Here is a 16,192-nt window from a genome sequence, read left to right on the forward strand (position 1 = left end):
AAGAGGAAGGGGTAAAGGACATCCGGCCCTGAAAAGGCAATAGGGTCTTATTTTTTATTAGCTTGGCCCATTCCTCTTCCCTTTCGAAAACTCAATGACCGATAACTAGTGCCCTCTAAGCTAGATAGCTTGATAAGAAAGTGGATTAACGAGTTGTCCGTCCAATTTTGGGGCAAAACATCCACCACCTCTGTTTCGACTTGCTTTGCAAACAGGAGGTCTAGAAAATGGCCTCCTAGATGCGTTTGAGTTACCATTTGACAAAGACCAAGGTTCGCACAAGTTTGTCTTAAGTCCCTCAAGTGGTTATCTAGACTGCCGTTGTCCCAAATATTAAAATCTCCCAATACCATCAAGTGTGCATGAGTAATAGTCTAATCGATAATGAAGTTAAAATGGACTTGAAACTGGGTATCCGCCCCCGGGGGTCTATAACAGAGTGCCCCTGTGAGTAATCTACCCGTAGCCACCTGAAGTGAGACGCCCAATCGTTCGATTCCATGAATCTCATCTATTTGTAGGGGTTACAAAGTTTTCATTTTTCCTTGGAGATTACCCCAACCCCCCCACCCATCCCAGTTGTCCTTGGTTTATGGAATATTTTGTAGCCAACTGGGCATGCAAAACCCAACTGCACCAGAAACTCTGATGTAGTCCAGGTTTCGGTTAAAAAAATAGCATCCAATTCAATATTTTCCAGCATGGTGTATACCTCATGATGGTGTTTCATCAACGATCTACAATTAATCATCCCACAGTGTAAGGTGTTTCTACCTTGAACCTTGAGACTGGAACCTAGGCACATTTCCCTTTCATCTCTCTTACCAGGAAAAGTAGCTGTTCTCTGGAATATTTAATTCTATCCTTATGAACAGTGCAACGGGTAGCGTGGCTGGCGCTGTGTGCGGCCGATGCGCAGACAGGCGCAGACGAGCTTGCCTCTGGCGCGCCCGTTGCGCGCTTGCATTTCCTGCTCTAAATAGGAAGAGGAGTGTCCAACCACTAAAGCGCAGCCCCGGAAGTGTGGCTGAGCCCCTGTCCCCACACCCAAAATGGCAATAGAAAGAACCGCTTGTTAGCTATTCTCGCTAAACAGCGAGATGAGTGGAATCAGTGGATTAGGATCCGAGATTTGCCACTGAAAAGCTGTAAATCATTTGCCCTTTATGCTGGCAACTATATGCTGTCCGTTTTTAAAATTATTATTTTGTTTGTATTTTTAAAGCCTTTCGTCGTAAAACGGCTAAATTTACTTTTAAAATTGTTCCTGACAACTACAAGCATAGACTCTTACCTGCACCATAAAAAAGTGAATCCAACCCCACCCGTCAGGTGGGGGAGACTAGGTGAAGCACAACCTAGTCCCCGCCATCATGAAGAGGGGAGGGGGTGGGGGGGGGGAAGAAGAGTACCCACCCCAAGGAAGAAACCCATTGGTCTCAACCTGTACCACCTGTAACACCCCTAAATTTAGTATTGAAGGGCAACCCTGAACTGTGACTCCTCAGACAACAAGAAACAAGAAGGACTGAAGAGCCGTGCTGAGAAAGTAGAGGACACCCACTGACTTGGCCCCATCACTACCAGCCTGTCCCGACCTCTACCGACCAGAGCGAAATCCCTGTGTTCTGAAGCCAGCAGCCTCCAAGAACCCGAAGGATCTTCCCTACCTTTCCAAACCAGACTTTGCCTCACATGAGCACCGGATTATCTCATCACAGACTCTGGGTCCAGCCGGATCCACCGGTCTGCACCATTCTGCACCCAACGCCCATGGCCCGAGTTAGTGGCCAAGACCCCAAGGAGATCTCCCTGGCGATCCTGATCTGCCACAAGCCTCCAGCCAACGCCTGCAACCTCAATCAGGAGGGTACCCCCCTGACCGCGACCAGGAGCTGGTAAGAAAACCAGACGCCAAAGGACACCCCTGCACCTGACGCCCCATGGCCTTGGGTGGCCCAACCAATGGTGTCCCGGCAACACCCAGCATCTCAACTTACCTCTTCAAGTGGTGGTGGCCTTCAGAAGATCTCGTCCCTGAACCTGCAGTGCTGTTGCAAAAGTAATGGGGCACCCGATGCCAAACCAGCACTCTCCACCCGGCCGCCCTACTGCAGCTGCGGGTGCACCTTGGGTGCTAAACCGGATCCGCCTTTGCCCTGAGCTTAAGCCCAGGAGCTTAAACCCTCAACCTTGTGACCTGTTCGTAAACAGCCACCAACCAGAGGCCACCTATCCCCCATTGGATTCCATTGGGCCTCAGCACTCTGCCCGCGGCTGCCCTAGTGCCACTGAGGGTGCTTCAAGAGGGCATCCTCGACCCTTGGGAAACCTTGGATCTAACCCCAGAAGATCAACTTCCAAACCTAAGTACTTACAGTTAAGTCGATAACCTTGTTTTCTCCCATAGCACGGCATTGAACTTCTTTATTGTGAAAATTGTTCTAAGTATGAAGTTGGCTTGTATAAAACCTTGAAAAACCACAAATATTAAACTGACTTTCTTATCTTTTCTCTAGGAAATGTCCCAGTGTGATATCTAGGCATATCACACTGAGTAGAAAAAGTAACTTAAAGTAGTCCAAGAAGTAACGTACACAGTAATTTGCAAAGTAACTGAAAAGTAATTTTGACTGTTGACTTACCTGTAAACCAACTGCATTCAACTTGTATTTCCCCGCATAAATCTTGAAAAGTATTATTACACTTGCCTGTACCAGGCCTGGCTTTGTTCTAGAAAATAAACTATAGCAACATTATATTTTTTTTATACAAACAAATTGTGTCTTTGAGTGTGTGACATCATTTCTTACCTGAGTGTGTACAATAAAAGCTTAACACTATCCTCTGATAAAGCCTTACTGCTCGCCCACACTGCCACAAATAGAAAGTAAGGTGTTATCTACTTTTACCTCTGCCTACCTTTGGGGTTCCACTGGATTCTGTGCATACTATGCCTTACTTTAGTATAGTGTTTACAGAGCCAGTTTCCCACAGCATGTGTATTTGGCTGGCCTAAGATGACCGGCCAAACACACATCCGTACTTGAAAGTGCACGAGCCCTATTCCCCCGACACACCCCTCCCATGGCCCTGCCCTGCCCCTCCCTACTGCACACTGGCTCAGTCAGCAACTGAAAAATAAAACTATGAAATTATATTTTATTTTTTAGCTGTTGGCTCTGAGCCAGTTTGGCGATGCTCCTCCGTCTTTGCGGAGGAGCTGGCCCTGGCTGTGAACTACTCAATGTCTCTGGGAGATTCTGGTAACTTGTGATCTACTGTTTGGAGACACTTACCCTAGACAGTTTGTCCTATTTAAAAACTTGCTACGTGTAAAATACCTAATCTGAATTAATATAAAAAATCTTTGCAAGTATTGGCTGTAATAAATCTCAGTAAGTTTCAAAACACGATATGTTTATGGAGCACAAAGTATTCAGTTAAGCTACCATATCTGGAATTCCGTGATCTGATCTGGTCCTCAGCAGATCAATCAATATTCTTTATTGTCCTTAATTTTGGTGGAATTAGGAATTCAGGTTCTTTATTATAATTATAATAAAAATACGAATATCGTAATTGCTCTGACAGTTCGAACATAAAGCAATGTAAATTTAGTGTAGTCCCAGTAGGTATGATCTCTCGGAGGACATATCTATAACAATCATTACAAACTATTTCCGGCTCCAAATATTCAGTTCATTGGGATGATTGAAATCACATCCCTGAGCACCAAAGGTACCGTATTTTCCGGCGTATAAGACGACTCGGCGTATAAGACGACCCCCTACTTTTCATGATAAAATGTAGGTTTCATGCTATACTCACCGTATAAGACTACCCCCACTTCCAACGCAGTCCTGCATAGCGATTTTGGTCATTCACAGCGCCATTTGTTCTATTTGCCTATTACTTTTTATTTGCTATCGATACTTGCACAGTGCTTCCACAGTGCCACCATCACCTACGTAACATTAGTTCTTGTGTTTGAGTGCCCTCCATTTATTTCAATATTATACCGTACCTCTACTTGCACACATGTCACTTTTTCCTCCTGTAATGCACCATTTTCTATTGAGAAGCGGTCTGACACCTTCGGGTGAAGTCCGCACTATGTAAAAACGCATGAACACATACCGTAAAGTTTGGTACCCGGCGTATAAGACGACCCCCAACTTTCCAGAACATTTTAAGGGGTTAAAAAGTCGTCTTATACGCCGGAAAATACAGTATCTTGTTTATATGATCCAAAACACAGACAATAATGGACACTCTTCAATTGTGTCTTCTGTGGCTTCAGTCTGTGTACGAGAAAGATTGATAATCAATTTTTACCTTCTCTGTTTCTGGAGAGAACATCCTAAAGCACTGTCCCGTACGAAGACAATGCTTGTTGGATCAGATTTTTAAAAGCACTGTTGTGGAGTTCACTGAAAATGTCAAATGCACAGCATAAGCTTTTGCAAAAGCGAAATTATTCAAATAAAACTACCACGAGTGGAAGTGTAGTTTCTTTCTTTCAAGTCCTTTCTCTCCTCTGTTGAAGGAAAATTGTCCTTTTGAAAGGAAAATTTGAAAATGGGCTGTTTTGAAGAGCCTTTGTGATTTCTGTGGTACTTCAACACTTAAGGAACTCCAAGCCAAACATGTCCCATTCCGTGACTTGCGAGATGGGTGGAAGTCAGTTTTCTGAGGTGTTTTACAATTAGACCTCTTTACTAATGAAGATCTCCAAATTCTTCCAATATGCCTCCGGATCGACATTGGTTTAGGGTGTCATGTCTATTGTGATACGGTGAACTGCAGCAGTGGGACCCAGGAGGCGTTGCATCAACAGTCTGGCTAAAGGTGCTTCATGTGTGTCATTGAGAAGGACTCTTCCCTATTAGGATGACATTCGAATATAATTGGGCTGCCCACACAATTAGTAAACAAACTCGATTTAAGTAACTTGGAGATCCCTTTGCCAATGGCCACACATCCGTACAAAATATCAGTTCCAAGCTGAAAAGCCCACTGTTTGTGGTGCTCTGTATTAGGTCACTGTCAATGTGCTCTCCATGAAGATCACCGCCTCTGGTGCCCATAGCCTTGTTTGCTCCCTGTTCTTGATACCATGACCCTGTCTGATGCTACAGTGTCCTGCAGAGTCTAGTAAAAAGCAACCACCCTGGCCGCACCGTTTAATTTCTCATTATTGAAGCCATTTCTTATTAGTTTTCCTTAGGCTTAGTAGAGACATTCAAAGGTTCAATGCAGAAAATGTACACAAAATGCAATAATTTTAAAGTATTCTGCTTTTTGGCTGTAGACATTAAACATGAAGCCATTTTCTAATTGTTCCTAGTATTTTGACAACTTGGAAACATACAAATCTTGCACAAGAAAGTTCATTATCAGGGAAAGTCTAGATTGGATCTTTGATCACTTTGGTACACATTTGGCTGCAGAGTATGCTTTTGCCTCTCCTATCCTCCTTACGGTTGGTGCAGTGGTGTTGTATGAAAACTTATCATACTTTTCTCTTACACTAACTAACTTGCCTCAGTCTGCTACCTAGTTCCAGAAGCGGACTTCCTATTTTATTCTACTAATGTGTGCTTCCTAATTATTTATCTCTTGGTTGCCAACTGTCATGGTTGCCACACTGTCAAAAAATTAAATTTCCCTAGTAGCAAGTGTGAAGCGTGTAGACCTTTCAGACACTGCATTTCTGATCTTATCAGGTTCCAGACTTCATAAGTAATGTGCCATCATGTTGTAGTGTAGTTCCTATATTTTCAATAGGCTCTGCGCATTGGAATAATATATCCTATAGTTTAGACGTAGGACTGAGGTCTACTAGGTCTCTATCGAATAAATTAGACTTAATTGTGGGTGCCAGCTAGCTCAGATGTCACTAGAAACTTTCTCGAATTCACAAGAAGGGATTAGTTTGACAACCGCATAAACATGACAACTTTGTTTCCCCAAGATAAAACTGATCTTCAGAGTTGTGGAAACAATAGATAGATATTTCACTCATTCAATCGTGCATGCTTAGTTTCATCAGAGGTGCTGAGAAATAGAGACAGGCGTTTTCAATAAAAAGGTTTTATTGAACAGTCTTCTTTCTCAAGCATAAAAAAATGAACTGCTACAATCTTAAAACTGGTTGTAAAATATAATGCATACAGTATAAAGAGTAGAATAAAATACTGTAAGAGCATTGTATGGTTCCTAAACCGTAGATAAATACATAAATACCATAAATAACAGAGGCTAAAAGTACTCAACTGGTGCTTCTAAAATTGCCTACCCATATGTACCTAACCTAAGCTTAGTACGAGGGAAGAAGTAAGTGAGGTGTAGCATTAATGTAGTATTTTGCCAAGAATCTGGCCAAGATTTCTCTTAGGGTCTAATTAGCTCCATACCTTAGTAATGAAGGAGGTCAGGCTCAGGACTCTTATTTCCCAGCAACCCGCAAAGGTAGCCTGGAAACACTGGAGCTGGATTTCTCTGCAGGAGAAAAGACTGCGTCTCTCTGTGCGTCTGCTGGAGGGTCGGCTTCCTTCGGCACTTGCTGTTGCAGGATGCGTCGGGCAAGTAGATAGTCTAACTGATCCAACCCACCGTTTGTTTGCTAAGGGAACTGTGGGCATATTTATACCTTGAAGTTGTCGAGTTTGACATAAAGGTGGACATAATAACGCCATTAAAGACTCTCGGTTCTTTGAAAACTCTATGAGTTCTTGGAAAAGTCAGTTCTCGAGCAAGGAAAAGTCCCTAGCTGCTTAAGCAGAGTTTTCCAAGAAATCGTTGTAGATTTTCGGAACTAGTGGAAGCCCTGCCGTATTTAGACTGCATGAGCTATGTCTAAATATGGTTATGATTCTTATGCCTATATAAGGACTTAGTGATTTATACCTATATAAGGGCATGAATCGGGAAATTTACAATAGTGTCCTAAAATGGTTTACAACAATGTTTGTAGTGACTTTTGTCTATTATGAATTTGCAGTTTTGGGTTTATAGGAGTTTATGCGTTTAGAGCGGTGCATAAAGTCTCTTTTCTGTAGATTGACACAGTTCTATCTTTTAGCTCTGGAAAACCGTATTAGGATTGAGCTGTTCACATTAGGTGAATTGAAGCCGGTTGACATACTTTTAGGCTTATCTGATGAGGGTTTCTGCGGAGTACTTGCTGGATAATCTCATGTAACACTGTCCTAAATAAACACTTGCACTGTTAATGCGGATGAGAAACTTCAGATTTCTTAAATGGTATAATTATTTCCAATAACAGAATGCTCTCTATTGTATCCAATGGTTTTCTAGAAGACGACAAGGCGAAAGGTGAGGTTTCTCCGTGGTCCCTGGAAGGCGAAATAAATACAGATCCTTGGCCTGGTTATCGATACACTGGGAAATTGCGGCCATATTATCCATTGGTAAGTATTTCAAAGTGGGGAATTATGCAAATGATACAGTCATTGATTAGTAATGCTGGAGGTCTTTTCCTTCGGCAATATTGTTGCCTGTTGAGGGGTAAAAAACTGCTATTTCCGTTTATGAAAAAAAATTAAAATTGGTTCTACCTTCACAGGCAGAAAATATTTACCCCCTGGTAGTGGGAACCCTAATTAAATATTTGCTAGTTTAACACACTGTACACAGAGCTCCCACAATCTTTTGGGATAACTTTTAGGACAACAGCAGAGAGTTTAAATATGCAGCCATAAGTGCCTGTAAAACAAAATGAGATCCTGTTTCCTGCTTGTAGAGATCTACACTTGCTTCAGGTAGCAGGTCATGTTTGCATTCTTTATAATGCACTGTATTGCCTTTAAATGTATTTGTAATCCGGTCCCCACCTTATCTGTACAGTGGGGGTGGGGGGGTGGGGAGCTGGGGAGCTGCTACTGCTTGAAGAGCCAAGTCTTGAGTTGCTTCCTGAAGGAGAGGTGGTCTTGGGTCAGCCGTAGGTGGGTGGGGAGGCAGTTCCACGTCTTGGCAGCCAGGTAGGAGAAGGATCTTCCGGTGGTGGTTCTGCGAATTCGTGGGGCGAGGCTGGCTGAGCTGAGTTGTCTGGTGGGTGTGTAGAACCTGAGGCGGTTGTTGAGGTATTCGGGGCCGGTGTCGTGGAGAGTTTTGTGAGCATGGGTGAGGAGCCTGAATGTGATCCTTTTGCTGACTGGGAGCCAGTGCAGGTCTCAGGTGGGTAGAGATGTGGCTGTGTCGGGTATGTCCAGGATAAGTCGTGCGGAAGCGTTCTGTATGCGTTCAAGTCTTTTCTGTAGTTTGGCTGTGGTTCCGGCGTAGAGGGTGTTCCCGTAGTCCAGACGTCTGGTGACAAGGGCCTGGGTGACCGTCTTTCTGGTGTTGGTGGGGATCCACCGGAAGATCTTTCGGAGCATGCACAGGGTGTTGAAGCATGAAGATGAGACGGCGTTGACTTGTTTGGTCATCGTGTGAGAGGAGTCCAGGATGAAGCCTAGATTGCATGCATGATCCGTGGGCTTGGGGGCGGTGCCCAGTGCAGGGGGCTACCAGTAGTCGTCCTAGGCAGAGAGGGATGGTCCCAGGATGAGGACTTCCGTCTAGTCTGAGTTCAGTTTCAGCCGGCTGAGCTTCATCCATTCTGCTACGTCTTTCATTCCTTCCTGGAGGTTGGCTCTGGCGGTGGTGGGGTCGTTGGTGAGGGAAAGGATCAGCTGGGTGTCGTCAGCGTAGGAGATGATGTTTACGTTGTGTTGGCGTGCGAGGGCGGTCATGTAGATGGTGAAGAGGGTTGGGCTGAGCGAGGAGCCTTGAGGTACGCCGCAGATTATCTTGGTGGACGCTCAGTGGAAGTGAGGGAGGCGGACTCGCTGAGTTCTGTCGGAGAGGAAGGAGGTGATCCATTCAAGGGCCCTTCCTTGGATTCCGGCGTGGTGGAGGCGGCTTGTTAGGGTGCGGTGGCAGACTGTGTCAAATGCGGCTGATAGGTCGAGGAGGATGAGGGCAGCAGTTTCCCCATTGTCGAGCAGGGACCTGATGTCGTCGGTGGCTGAGATTAGGGCAGTCTCGGTGCTGTGGTGTGCTCGGAATCCGGACTGTGAAGGGTCGAGGGATCCGTTGGTCTCGAGGAAGGAGTTTAGCTGTTTGTTGACTGTCTTCTCGATGACTTTAGCGGGGAACGGGAGGAGCGAGATGGGGCGGAAGTTCTTGAGGTCCATGGGGTCCGCGGTGGGTTTCGTCAGGAGGGCGCTGATCTCCGCATGTTTCCAGCTCTCCGGAAAGGTGGCAGAAGCGAAGGAGTTGTTAATGATGTTCCGGAGTTGGGGTGCGATGATGGAGTCAGCTTTGTTAAAGATGTGGTGTGGACAGGTGTCTGTAGAGGAGCCGGAGTGGATGGTGTTCATCACGAGGGTGGTGTCTTCGGTGCTGACTGGGGTCCAGGCGTTGAGGATGGTGGTGGGGGGCGTTGGTTCGGTGGTTGGGTGCGTGGTCTGGGCGCTAAAGCGGTTGTGTATGTTGGCGTTCTTGAGGTGGAAGTACGAGGAGAGTGCGTCACAGAGGTCTTGCTAGGGCGTGAGGTCGTTGTTGCTGGCGCACCCCCCCCTTACTCATTACCTCCCACCCTCCCCCCCCCCTTACTCATTACCTCCCTCCCACCCTCCCGCCCCTTACTCATTACCTCCCACCCACCCTCCCGCCCCTTACTCATTACCCCCCAAACACATCCTCCTGCCCCTTACTCATTACCTCCCACCCACCCTCCCGCCCCTTACTCATTACCTCCCACCCACCCTCCCGCCCCTTACTCATTACCTCCCACCCACCCTCCCGCCCCTTACTCATTACCTCCCACCCACCCTCCCGCCCCTTACTCATTACCTCCCACCCTCCCGCCCCTTACTCATTACCTACCACCCACCCTCCCGCCCCTTACTCATTACCTCCCACCCACCCTCCCGCCCCTTACTCATTACCTCCCACCCACCCTCCCGCCCCTTACTCATTACCTCCCACCCACCCTCCCGCCCTTTACTCATTACCTCCCACCCACCCCTTACTCATTACCTCCCACCCGCCCCTTACTCATTACCTCCCACCCACCCGCCCCTTACTCATTACCTCCCACCCGCCCGCCCCTTACTCATTACCTCCCACCCGCCCGCCCCTTACTCATTACCTCCCACCCGCCCGCCCCTTACTCATTACCTCCCACCCGCCCGCCCCTTACTCATCACCTCCCACCCGCCCGCCCCTTACTCATTACCTCCCGCCCGCCCCTTACTCATTACCTCCCGCCCGCCCGCCCCTTACTCATTACCTCCCGCCCGCCCGCCCCTTACTCATTACCTCCCGCCCGCCCGCCCCTTACTCATTACCTCCCGCCCGCCCGCCCCTTACTCATTACCTCCCGCCCGCCCGCCCCTTACTCATTACCTCCCGCCCGCCCCTTACTCATTACCTCCCGCCCGCCCCTTACTCATTACCTCCCGCCCGCCCCTTACTCATTACCTCCCGCCCGCCCCTTACCCCTTACCTCCTGCCCCCTTGCTCCTTACCTCCTGCCCCCTTGCTCCTTACCTCCTGCCCCCTTGCTCCTTACCTCCTGCCCCCTTGCTCCTTACCTCCTGCCCCCTTGCTCCTTACCTCCTGCCCCCTTGCTCCTTACCTCCTGCCCCCTTGCTCCTTACCTCCTGCCCCCTTGCTCCTTACCTCCTGCCCCCTTGCTCCTTACCTCCTGCCCCCTTGCTCCTTACCTCCTGCCCCCTTGCTCCTTACCTCCTGCCCCCTTGCTCCTTACCTCCTGCCCCCTTGCTCCTTACCTCCTGCCCCCTTGCTCCTTACCTCCTGCCCCCTTGCTCCTTACCTCCTGCCCCCTTGCTCCTTACCTCCTGCCCCCTTGCTCCTTACCTCCTGCCCCCTTGCTCCTTACCTCCTGCCCCCTTGCTCCTTACCTCCTGCCCCCTTGCTCCTTACCTCCTGCCCCCTTGCTCCTTACCTCCTGCCCCCTTGCTCCTTACCTCCTGCCCCCTTGCTCCTTACCTCCTGCCCCCTTGCTCCTTACCTCCCTCCCGCCCCTTGCTCCTTACCTCCCTCCCGCCCCTTGCTCCTTACCTCCCTCCCGCCCCTTGCTCCTTGAATGAATGAATGAATGAATGAATAAAATTTATAACGTGCAAACAATAACCCGAAGGTATCAAGGCGCCTAACAGAACAGATCAAAATAAGATTCGCTACATCGCTACAGGTACGCTTGTGCAAAAAGGTGAGTTTTCAAAGCCCTTTTGAATGCCTGAAAAGTGGGCAGTGATCTTATTTCCAGAGGAAGAGCATTCCACCACTTGGGGGCCAGGGTGGAGAAGGCCCTGCCACCCCATTTCGCTCTCGTGAAACGGGGGGGTCGATAACAGGAGTCTGCCGGAGGACAGTAGATTCCTAGTGGGGGAAGAACGGGACAGGATAGATCCTAGACCAGTGGGGCTATTTCTGGCCAGAGCCCTGTATGTCAAGCATACGGTCTTAAAGTGGATCCGCGCCTCAACAGGGAGCCAATGTAGCAGCTTTCTAGCAGCTGTGGCTGAGGTGCGCCTGGGAAGATCCTGGACGAACCTGACAGCGGCATTCTGGACTACCTGCAAGCGCTGCAGTAGGCTCTTTTTCAAGCCCGCATACAGCGCATTGCAGTAGTCCATTCTGGAGCCTATAAGGGCAACAGCTAGCTGTTTCCTTGCCTGAAGGGAAAGGTAGTTCCTGATCCTTCTCAGGATATGGATAATGCCCCAGCAGGTGGAGATGGTTCGACTGACCTGCTTGCTCATGTCAAGGGCAGGGTCTATCATAACTCCCAGATTTTTTTGAGGTGGGGGTGAGACAGGCTCCTAGTGAGTCTGGCCACCAGCTGGAAGACCATATTTTCTCTTTCCCTCCGAACACCATCACCTCTGTCTTCTCTCCATTTAATTTGAGCGAGTTTTTGATCATCCATTTACCGACAGCCTCCATGCAAGATCTAAAATTGGAGGCAGTCGGGACGCTGGCGTGGGAGAGAGAGACTAGGATCTGGGTGTCGTCTGCATAGGAAACTATCTCCATCCCATAAGATCTGATAAGCCTGGCAAGTGGGGTCACGTAGATGTTAAATAGGGTCGGACTAAGAGCCGACCCCTGAGGGACCCCACATTGCACAGGGAGGGATGGAGATAGGTACTCCCCCCCAGCTTCACTCTTTGTACTCGATGGGTGAGAAAAGACGTGAGAAGATCCAGGGCTGCTCCACGCACTCCAATCTCCCTCAGCCGAGTTGTTAGAACTGAGGGAGAGAGGGTATGGAATGCCGCAGTCAGATCTAGGAGGATCAGGAGGGTGGTCTGGCCCTCATCAACCTGCGTGCGTATGTTATCCAGCACTATGGTGAGGGCTGACTCAGTGCTGTGATCCCTCCTGAAACCATGTTGGGAGAAGTCGAGGCATTCCGAGCTCTCCTTAACTCCCTCCCACCCCTTGCTCCTTAACTCCCTCCCGCCCCTTGCTCCTTAACTCCCTCCCGCCCCTTGCTCCTTAACTCCCTCCCGCCCCTTGCTCCTTAACTCCCTCCCGCCCCTTGCTCCTTAACTCCCTCCCGCCCCTTGCTCCTTAACTCCCTCCCGCCCCTTGCTCCTTAACTCCCTCCCGCCCCTTGCTCCTTACCTTCCTCCCGCCCCTTGCTCCTTACCTCCCTCCCGCCCCTTGCTCCTTACCTCCCTCCCGCCCCTTGCTCCTTGCCTCCCTCCCGCCCCTTGCTCCTTACCTCCCTCCCGCCCCTTGCTCCTTACCTCCCTCCCGCCCCTTGCTCCTTAACTCCCTCCCGCCCCTTGCTCCTTAACTCCCTCCCGCCCCTTGCTCCTTAACTCCCTCCCGCCCCTTGCTCCTTAACTCCCTCCCGCCCCTTGCTCCTTAACTCCCTCCCGCCCCTTGCTCCTTAACTCCCTCCCGCCCCTTGCTCCTTAACTCCCTCCCGCCCCTTGCTCCTTAACTCCCTCCCGCCCCTTGCTCCTTAACTCCCTCCCGCCCCTTGCTCCTTAACTCCCTCCCGCCCCTTGCTCCTTAACTCCCTCCCGCCCCTTGCTCCTTAACTCCCTCCCGCCCCTTGCTCCTTAACTCCCTCCCGCCCCTTGCTCCTTAACTCCCTCCCGCCCCTTGCTCCTTAACTCCCTCCCGCCCCTTGCTCCTTAACTCCCTCCCGCCCCTTGCTCCTTAACTCCCTCCCGCCCCTTGCTCCTTAACTCCCTCCCGCCCCTTGCTCCTTAACTCCCTCCCGCCCCTTGCTCCTTAACTCCCTCCCGCCCCTTGCTCCTTCATCCCTCCCGCCCCTTGCTCCTTCATCCCTCCCGCCCCTTGCTCCTTAACTCCCTCCCGCCCCTTGCTCCTTAACTCCCTCCCGCCCCTTGCTCCTTCATCCCACCCGCACCTTGCACCTTACCTTCCTTCCTCCTGCCCCTTCCTCCTTACCTCCCTCCCACCCCCCTGCCCATTGTTCCTTCCCACCCACCTATTGCTCCCTCCCTCCCACCTACCCATTTTTTATTTTATTTATTTTGAAAGTTTTATATAGCCCTGGCTAGACCCAGAGGTATCAGCGCACTTTACAAGAGAAGATAATACATAGCAAACATGGCAAACCAGTAGATGAAAGATAATAAAACTTTGTGTGAGATATATAAATCAGAATAGATAATACATAGCAAACATGGCAAACAAGTAGATGAGAGATAATGAAGCATCATGTGAGATATACAAATCAAAATAGATATACAGGTGCAAGAGCTATACATTTCAAGTGATTAGGTAGATGATGTTCGAGACATGAACAAGTATAACATGGTGATTGGCGATCAGGTGCAGGACACAGGTTAGGACCTCCAATAATAATTTGGTCAAACATGGCATATAAATAGATAAAAGATCTCAAACATCATGGGAAATATATAAATCAAATAGATGAACATGGAGAAGAGCTATACATTTCAAGTAATTAGGTAGATGATCAGGAAAATGTACAAATATTACTGGAGTAGTATAACATGTTGAATTGGCGATCCAGTGCAATCCAGCCCATTGTTCCCTCCCATCTGTCCATTGCTCCCACAAACCTGCCCATTGCTCTCCCTCCCTCCCACCTGCCTGTTGCTCCTCCCTCCCTCCCTCCTGCCTGTTGCTCCCCCTCTCCCTCCCACCTGCCCATTGCTCCCCCTCTCTCCTTCCCACCTGCCCATTGCTCCCCCCTCTCTCCCTCCCACCTGCCCATTGCTCCCCCTCTCTCCCTCCCACCTGCCCATTGCTCCCCCCTCTCTCCCTCCCACCTGCCTATTGCTCCCCCTCTCTCCCTCCCACCTGCCCACTTCTCCTCCCTCCCACCTGCCCACTTCTCCTCCCTCCCACCTGCCCACTTCTCCTCCCTCCCACCTGCCCACTTCTCCTCCCTCCCACCTGCCCACTACTCCTCCCTTCCGCCCACTGCTCCTCCCTCCCACCCACCTGCCCATTGCTTCCCCCCCCACCTGCCCATTGCCCCACCTCCGCCTTCTACTTCATTGTTCGTGCAGCCCTAGCAGTTCTTGGCCCACTTCACCATGCTGTAAGTTCCTGGTTAATTCAGCTTAGTGGGGAATTGCTGAATTATCCTGTGGGGTACATGGTACTATGTAGGGAAGGGCCTGTTTCCTCATTGTGGGTTCCCTCGGGTGTGCATATTCGTACTAGATGCCGAGCATTGGGCATTGCAGTAAACATCCCTTCCAAAACTTTTCACAGCCAGATAAGGCAGCTATATCCGCACTACAATAGAAGGTCAGTCTATACCACTGAGATGCACGCCAAGGGAGTCTTTAATGTTGGACATGTGACTCACTCTTCAGGAAGGTCTTTCCAAAAAACAATCCGTTCATGAGTACATTTTAGTAGAATACAGTTTTGCTATAGGAGTGGTGGGGATATCAAAGCTAAGCAGTGGCAAGAAAAACAGAGCAGCACTTATAGACCAGAGTCCCTAAAATGGGCTCTCCTGCTCTCACATGACTGCTCACTGCCTACTAGCTAAGGTTTTCAGCCCCAAAAGGTGCTGTGATGTCACTTGGGCAGTGTCCATGTAAATGTGCTGCAGCAAGATGGATAACACGCCTGTAGAAAAGGTGACCCTTGCCGACTTACCAGGCCAAACGATACCTAGCGAACCCATTGTTGCATTCGTAAGGAGCGTTTTGCTATAGAAATTGAGCTTGGTGAACAGAACAGGATGAAATGATTCTTGCAAGGAAATGTGAATCTCCTGTTCCATCTCCACTGCCCAATCTCACGGAGAACGCAGTTGTCTCACCTGAGGCGCTATTAGTTCACCCCTTAGGCTTTTTTCCTTTTTTGTTTTTTATATCTTACCTGTTTTCATTGTTTAATTAAAAATACAGTCTTACAAGTGCAGAATCTACAATTAAAAAGAAAAAAAGCAATTACTTTTTCAGTCCTAGTATAAGGTTATATAAGATCAACTTGGCTTCCCAGGTGTAGAGTGGCTGGGGTGCACAAGACCGTAAGTGTTTATTTTTCACTCAAAACCGGTAACCCCCCCCCCCCCCCCCCCCCCCCCCCTTTTCACCATAGCAATATTAAAGGTGCAATTGGCTCAGCTTTGAACTTTAAAATCCTTGAAACCTAAACCATAGACCCTTTACTCTCTGGGCTATCATGAAAAAAAAGCAAGTGACTACATAAAAATGTTTTGGAAAACACAAATGTTCTTCTTACCTCTAGTAGACATTGCTGCAGGTAATGCAGGTTTGCAAAGCCTAAAACCAGCAGTATTGATGTTTTCACAGCCTCTATAGATAAAGGTCCACATCCGCTGACCCTTATTGGACTGATACAAATGTGTGTGCTTGGATGTGTTCAGTGTCTGAAAAGTAAGAGTCCCTTACAAATCAGAGAATCCTTTTTTCTACAGTAAAAATGGTCTTTTGACCCTGCCCTAGGTCGGATTTGCCTCTAAGGCAATCAGGCAGTGCCTGGTGAGCTGGTCTGACAGGACAGTCTGTGGGCTGGGTAGATCGAGCCTAGGCCATGTGCTCCTCTGCGAGGCATGCTGTATCTAGAATATGGGCTTCAAGCTGCTCCCATCTTTTCTATTGGTTCCTCTTACTATGCTTAATAAATTCCAGCTTCTCCAGTATTAGGGGTGTCT

The 16,192-nt window shown here is 48.9% G+C and overlaps 2 protein-coding genes across 2 annotated transcripts in view; both read left to right on the top strand.

The window, feature by feature from the left end:
* LOC147728074 (uncharacterized) overlaps positions 1-16,192 on the top strand; it is a 755,421-nt gene that overhangs the window by 580,090 nt on the left and 159,139 nt on the right. The window lies entirely within an intron of this gene.
* Positions 1-16,192, top strand: part of METAP1 (methionyl aminopeptidase 1) — a 264,690-nt gene that overhangs the window by 51,647 nt on the left and 196,851 nt on the right. The window contains exon 3 of the mRNA XM_086961960.1: positions 7,324-7,436. Coding sequence (XP_086818086.1) covers positions 7,324-7,436 — 113 coding nt within the window. The remainder of the gene's footprint in view (positions 1-7,323; positions 7,437-16,192) is intronic.

Source organism: Lissotriton vulgaris, chromosome 3_1 (assembly GCF_964263255.1).
Source record: "Lissotriton vulgaris chromosome 3_1, aLisVul1.2, whole genome shotgun sequence".
Taxonomy (NCBI): Eukaryota; Metazoa; Chordata; class Amphibia; order Caudata; family Salamandridae; genus Lissotriton; species Lissotriton vulgaris.